Here is a 6,837-nt window from a genome sequence, read left to right on the forward strand (position 1 = left end):
TTTCCTTTGTAGAGCAAGTTTTTATGTTTTGGGGCTGTGGGGGACGAAATAGGGCTAAAAAATGACTTCCCAAGTCGTCCACCGCGTCACGGTTGGCGCAGCCGTGGTCCCCACTGCGGCAAATCGCTGGAACACTGCCTCGCCACCGCGGTCGCGGTAAAATGCGGCAGGACCGCGGTAGTTGCATACCATTCTGTAAAATGGGTGTAACTGTTTGCACAGAGCTCCGTTTGGGCTCCATAATATATCGTTAGAAAGCTATTTCAAAGGCCTACAACTTTCATGCTTTGAGTTTTTCCAGATTCCTTACACATTTTTACTAAAACCTGCTGGAAGATATACCTTCTGCAAACTTAGTCGATTTTGCCAAATCTTATGCACCTCACTTTCCATCTTGATTTTGAAACAACTATTTTCACGCATAATCATCCCGATGGGACTTCACATGTTCAAAATATATCCTTACTACTCCTTTAACTCATTCATACCTAAGCCAAATTTTTACGGGATGTTACAGGATTTGCTAAGACTTATAACTAAACCTGTGATAAACACAATTTCAAATCTTATTTCGAAATTATTATTCTTATCTCTTGTACCAAACAATCCCTTTATTAAGGTATGAGAAACTAACGGAAACAGTTTTGGCTACTGAAATTTAAGATCTAGTATTACAGTTTAAATTAACATCTTCCGTATCGTGAGCAAAAATGTAAAGGAATTAATTACGGAAATTTTTTAGTCCATCACCCTAATCGAAAGAGATGTAAATGTTTTAAAGCATCTCTCGGGTTTGCAAGTTTTTGTCGTTGACTTAATTTTAGTACTCCGTTAATCGCCAATCTATCAGCGAATCAATTGGTTCCTCAAAGTGCAAAAGGTGGACCTCGAAGCAGGGAATCGGAGCGCCCTCCCGTTGAGAGAATTTGAAATCCCTCCCTCTTCACAAAAGAGACGTTAGAACCTTTTTAACCTTTTGTGGAGAAACCATTAATTATTTTCTTCTTTCGAATATTTAAACAATCCCATTTTCACTTTTTTCAAAAATTTAATTTTTTTCTCAGTCTTCCTCATTTAATGCTCTGTTTCAGACCAATCAACATTACAGCTTTCATTCTCCCCTCCCCCCCCCAAACCACAACCTCACTCGTCTCTTCAGTGCTATAGTTTTTTCTATACCAAATATATCCACAAGAATTGAAAAGCTGGTGCTTTAGCAAGTCTTGATTTTTCTCTGTCGTGTAAGTTTTTATTAATCCATATTTGGGTTTGTTTTCTTCACTTTGTATGATTAGTATATGTGAAAAATTGATCTTTTTAGTATGTTTATGCTTGATAATTCTTGGGAAATTAAAAAAGCAGGAGCTTTAATCAGTTCGAATTTCTTCGGAGCCACATAGGTTTTTTCAAAAAAAAAAAAATTTAAATTTTGGGTTTGTTTTGTTTAGTTTCTTAAAGGTGATTTTATTGTTCAGTTCGTATGACTGTTGCATTGGAGAGTGCTTCATTTCGTACTATGCTATGTTTGATCATTCACCTTTTATTTATAAGCATGAGATTTAATGAGTCTTGATTTACTCAGGGTCAGTATTTTTAGTATTTGGGTTTATTTTGTTTAGCTTCTCATTGGTATGATAGTAGGTTTTTTTTTTAACCTTTTTTTTAGTATGGGAATGCTTAATTCTTTGCTATGATTTTGTTTGATCATTCACGGGGTTGAACTTGAATGTCTTTAATTTGTTATCTTTGCAGATTTTGTTAGCTCAATTATAGTTAAGAGCTTTTGATCATGTTGTCGAATTCAAAAGGAAAGGGGCAAAACCAATTTCACCAGTTGAGAATATTTTTTAATATATGATTCGGTTTGGAGTTTTCTAGATAACCGGGGGGGGGGGAGGTAGTATTGATACTCTGAGTTCATATTTTCTGTTTGAAAGCACTAGATTTTAAGGCTTTGTTTGAGGGTAACTTTAGTCTTTAAGGCAAAGGGATGGCATTGGAATGATTTAGGAAATCCAAAATCAGGTATGTGTCTGCTTGAGCTGCAATGTAAATTGATTTTGCAACGATTTAATGAGCTAATTAAGACTATGGATTTCTGGTATTATGTTATTAGAGCTGATTTCAAGAAAAGGAAATTTGAAATGGTTATCAAGAAAAAAATGATCAAAAGATTGGAATTTTTAAAAATGGAGAAATTTGCTGGAAATATATATACCAAGATTTGGTTGATACAAAGTAGTTTTAATGCTCATTTGAATTCTTGAATACTCTGAATTCATATTTTCTGTTTGAAAGCACTAGATTTTAAGGCTTTGTTTGAGGGTAACTTTAGTCTTTAAGTCAAAGGGATGGCATTGGAATGATTTAGGAAATCCAAAATCAGGTATGTGTCTGCTTGAGCTGCAATGTAAATTGATTTTGCAACGATTTAATGAGCTAATTAAGACTATGGATTTCTGGTATTATGTTATTAGAGCTGATTTCAAGAAAAGGAAATTTGAAATGGTTATCAAGAAAAAAATGATCAAAAGATTGGAATTTTTAAAAATGGAGAAATTTGCTGGAAATATATATACCAAGATTTGGTTGATACAAAGTAGTTTTAATGCTCATTTGAATTCTTGAAGGAGGATAGTTTTCAATTTTAAGGGAAAGAGGGGATTGAGCAAATTTAGTGGACAAAATTGGTTGACCATATCCCCTCCATTTCCATGTACTGACTTTCACAAGTTATAAATCTCTAAAGAAAATTTCTACTCTACGTCTTCCTCACCCTTGATGTTTGTTTTAAAGAGCATCTCTTGAATCTAAAATTATTTGCAGGTGAGCTTGGGAAACAATGCTTGCTGTAATATCTGTTTTTTCAGTTTGCAAAATTTGAAGAGAGCTTGAGATCTGCGGTTGAATATGGGCGCTGAGAAACACGGTTCCAAGAGTGGAGGAAGTTATGTTGGTGGCTTCCTGCAGTTATTTGATTGGAACGCAAAATCACGGAAGAAGTTGTTCTCTAGCAAGTCTGATATACCAGGTAAACACTAAATTGTCTATGAGCAATGGTTTGAACTACTGATTCTTCCATGTGCATGTCTGTAGTGGTAGAACTTCAAGAAAACCATGCTGTTAAATGTTATAATTGCTGAACGAGCATAATTTCTATGCTTTTTTCAGAGCAATCCAAACAGAAGAAGAGATGTGATGGGACCTTACCTATGACTCGGGTTCATCTGGTCAGTTGTCTACTCAATCTTTCTCATCTTTTCTTTTTCCACCGACTTGGATTGGTGGAGACATATTTTCTTGTTGCTGTACTTTTCAATTGAAACTATTTTTCGTATGCAGAAGAATGAGGATGATACTACAGCAGCATCCAGTATCAAAGGAAGCAGTGATTATAGTTGTGCCTCGTCGGTGACTGATGAGGAATATTATGGTATCAAGCCTGCAGGTGTCGTTGCAAGACTTATGGGATTGGATTGCATGCCAACCTCTAACGTTTCAGAGCCTTACTCAACTCCATTTTTAGATTGTGAATCCCTACGAAGTGCTCCTTGCCTTTCGAGAAACCTCGAATACCATCAAAATTTTCAATCAGTATATTCCAGCAACTTTCATGAGAAGATGGAGACCCTAGACAGGAGCTCATTGGAGCCAAAGCAACAGAAGATAATCAGCAGGCCAATTGAGAAGTTTCAAACGGAGATTTTGCCTCCTAAGTCAGCTAAATCAATCCCAATCACTCATTATAAGCTTCTATCCCCTATCAAAAGTGCCAATTCAATCCCACCTCAGAATGCAGCTCACATAATGGAAGCAGCTGCCAGAATTCTTGAGCCAGGACCTCAAGCTACATCGAAAGCAAAATTGTCCCTAATTGGATCTTCTTCACTTCCCTTGAAGGTAAAAGATTTAAAAGAAAGGGTCGAAGCTTCTCAAAAAGTAACCAAGATTGCTGAAGCTTCTCGAAGGCCAGCTGAGTCAAATGCTTCTAAGTACCTTAAAGGGCAATCCATGAATAAGAGCTGGAACGGATTGGCAGATACAACCAAGCAGAAAGATCTCTCAGATCCTGATGAATCTTTTGTTGGAGGCAAAACTAAAGGAAAGTCTATTTCCCTAGCCCTGCAAGCAAAAGCTAATGTCCAGAAAAGAGAGGGCCTAAATACAGGCAGCAGCAGAAGCGTACTTGGCCAGAAAGAACCAAGTAAAGTCATTTCAAACCAATTGTTTACAAGCCAACCTAGCACAGAAAAGAACACACACAAGAAACCATCTGTACATAATATTTCAAGTGTTTTGCGGCAGAATAATCAAAAACAAAATAGCATAGCTGATAGGGGGAAGGCACCTTCAAAGACATTTCTTTCCAACTCCCAAGGAAAACGTACACTTAGCGAGGATTCTTCCTTTGCGCGACACAAGAGTTCAAATAAAATGACTGAAAACTCCAAAGTCAGTTCCAGGAGGTTGAACAGACAGGCAGGTGATAGAAAGGAAGAAACATATTCTTGTACAAAAAGTGTCACACGTAAGAAGCGGCCTAGTGACGGTGATATCCAATATGAGAAAAATCAGGCTGCTGGGAGCACGTCTACTCATAAAAGTGGAAAACTGATCCAGTCTTGCATATTCACGGATAGGGAAATGAGCTGGGGTGATAAGAGAAAAGGGGAAGGAACAGACGTTATTTCCTTTACATTCAATGCACCCCTGACACGATCAGTACCCAGCCCCGAGCCCTCAAGAGAAGCACAGGGGACAAGTCATGAGTATAGCACGGATTTTCGAAGTAAAAAGATGCAGCTCAGCTCAGATAGTATGAATAGTTTTAAGTCTTCTTTTGGGCATAACTTGAGTGCTGCTGATGATTTGAGCACTCTTTTGGATCAAAAGTTAAGAGAATTATCTTATGTAGTTGAGTCGTCACGCCAGAAAAAGGGATCATCCAGTTTTTCCTCATCGATATTCCAGGATCTGAATGGCTTATCGAAGACCACCATGTTGCATGGTAAGGGGAAACATGATGACATGGAAGTGGATGATTTAGTCAGCCGCTGCAAACCTGGATTTTCTTCTATTCGTCCTCTGGGAATCACTGGGCAGCACAAGCATCAGGTATGTATTGCAGAATTCTGTTTTACACTCGAATCTTTATTGCATTAAGTTTGCCACTTTCTTTGTAGGTTGCAGATACCTCTATTAATATATTTTCTACAGTTGTGCCTTTTGTATGAAAATTTAGTTAGACCATTCAGATGACTGTATCTTAACCTGCATTTCTTGTTAGTCCTTTTATGCCTTCTAATGATTTGAAGTTCTGTGGTCTTTGACATCTTTGTTTTCCCTCCTCTGCTTTTAACTGAGTTGGATTTGACATCGTATGGTTTAGACATCTTTGACTAAAAATTTCAGAAAGTAATTCCCTCCAACTTTCCTGATTCAATGTGCTCTTGCTAATTGTATTGCTTTATTTGTTTAAGAATTTCTCTTTATATAATCTGTAGAAAGCTCTTTAAAGAATAGATGGGAAACCTTTAAATTAATTTGATCATCTAATCTGGTACGATATCAGGGAATGGAAGAGGAACTGAGTGAGTGTTGCAGCAGTGAATTTGAAGGCAGGAAGGTGTTTGGCAGTCGGTTCCCAAGTCCTATATCTGTTCTTGAGCATTCTTTTCTTACTGAAAGTTGCAACTCTTCAGATACTGCAGAAAGTAACAATACAGGAGGTAAGACCAACACACCGAGTTTTTTCATGCAAGAAAAAACTCCCTGGTACTTTAGAAATATCTGAATATTGTTTAATGAATTTCAGCTAGCAAGCAAAGTTCATCAGTACAAGCTAAAGAAGTGCTTGGTATATGCTCTTTGAAAAAGTTTCATTCGATTGAAGGTGATGTAGATTTGTTAGACTCTGCCTCTTCAACTTGTGGCGCAAAGGAGCATCTCAAAAATTTCCGTATGATGGATCTTGGGAAATCACCAAACTGCTGGGAGCTGGAATATGCGAAGGAAATAGTATGCAATATTGAGTCGATGTTCATGGATTTCGCAATGAGCGGGTCTCGCGAGATCATCAATCCACAACTTTTTGATCAATTGGAAAAGGTAAATGGTCGTGGACATGAGCTAAAACAAAGACGAAAGGTAGTATTTGATTGTGTGAGTGAATGCTTGGACATAAGATGTAAGCGATACGTGGATGGTGGATATGATACATGGGTAAAAGGTGTCGTGGTGGTCAGAAACAAGGAGAAACTAGCAGAAGAAGTATATAGGGAAATTTCAGGGTGGAGTGGGATGGGTAACTGCATGGTTGATGAACTTGTAGACAAGGACATGAGTGGTTACTTTGGTAGATGGCTGGACTTTGAAGTTGAAGCATTTGAACTGGGAATACAGATCGAGAAACGGTTGCTAAATTCTTTGATTGATGAAGTAGTTGCTGACATCTTGCTACTCTAGAATGCATATTCTTCTTGTATGTTTGTTGTTGCATGTATGGTTCTTTCATCCTGTTAGTCATTGAGATAGAACAAGAGAAATGAAACTGACTGCAGCTTTTGGATGTGATGTTACCAGAATCCACATTTCATTTATTGGTTTGTTACTTTGTTTGTTACCATGTAACGCTGTGTACAATAGACCTTGTAGTTCGGCCCTTCCCCGGACAACGCACATACCGGGAGCTTAGTGCACCGGGCGATCCTCAATTTCATCCGTTAAAATCTCGCTTGCGTCTAACTCATGTATTAGAGATTGTTAGTTTTTTAGTTTTTATCCATGCGAATTCGTGATGATAAACAGACGTTAAATTGCTAATTTGAATTAAATATT

General features: G+C 37.6%; 1 protein-coding gene across 5 annotated transcripts; it reads left to right on the plus strand.

Annotated features, from left to right (window-relative positions):
* The first annotated feature begins 957 nt into the window (after positions 1-957).
* LOC107801829 (uncharacterized) lies at positions 958-6,610 on the plus strand. Of its 5 annotated transcripts, XM_075244588.1 has the most exons (7): positions 960-1,241; positions 1,753-1,833; positions 2,827-3,031; positions 3,172-3,230; positions 3,343-5,115; positions 5,573-5,729; positions 5,816-6,610. In XM_075244588.1, exons 3-7 carry the CDS (start codon positions 2,911-2,913, stop codon positions 6,463-6,465), a joined length of 2,760 nt encoding a protein of 919 aa, XP_075100689.1. In that variant the 5' UTR covers positions 960-1,241; positions 1,753-1,833; positions 2,827-2,910; the 3' UTR covers positions 6,466-6,610. The 5 variants fall into 5 exon arrangements, with proteins under 5 accessions (XP_075100692.1, XP_075100689.1, XP_016480717.2 ...); XM_075244591.1 differs by lacking the exon at positions 1,753-1,833 and having other exon boundaries at positions 958-1,241; positions 3,346-5,115; XM_016625231.2 differs by lacking the exon at positions 1,753-1,833 and having other exon boundaries at positions 961-1,241.
* Positions 6,611-6,837: the final 227 nt, after the last annotated feature.

Source organism: Nicotiana tabacum, chromosome 22 (genome assembly GCF_000715075.1).
Source record: "Nicotiana tabacum cultivar K326 chromosome 22, ASM71507v2, whole genome shotgun sequence".
NCBI classification, from domain to species: Eukaryota; Viridiplantae; Streptophyta; class Magnoliopsida; order Solanales; family Solanaceae; genus Nicotiana; species Nicotiana tabacum.

Coding starts and splice junctions, on each gene's coding strand:
- LOC107801829 (XM_075244588.1), top strand. CDS start 2,911: ATGGGCGCTGAGAAACACGGTTCCAAGAGTGGAGGAAGTTATGTTGGT. Junction 5,116..5,572: donor CTGGGCAGCACAAGCATCAG/GTATGTATTGCA, acceptor GTACGATATCAG/GGAATGGAAGAGGAACTGAG. Junction 5,730..5,815: donor AGAAAGTAACAATACAGGAG/GTAAGACCAACA, acceptor AATGAATTTCAG/CTAGCAAGCAAAGTTCATCA.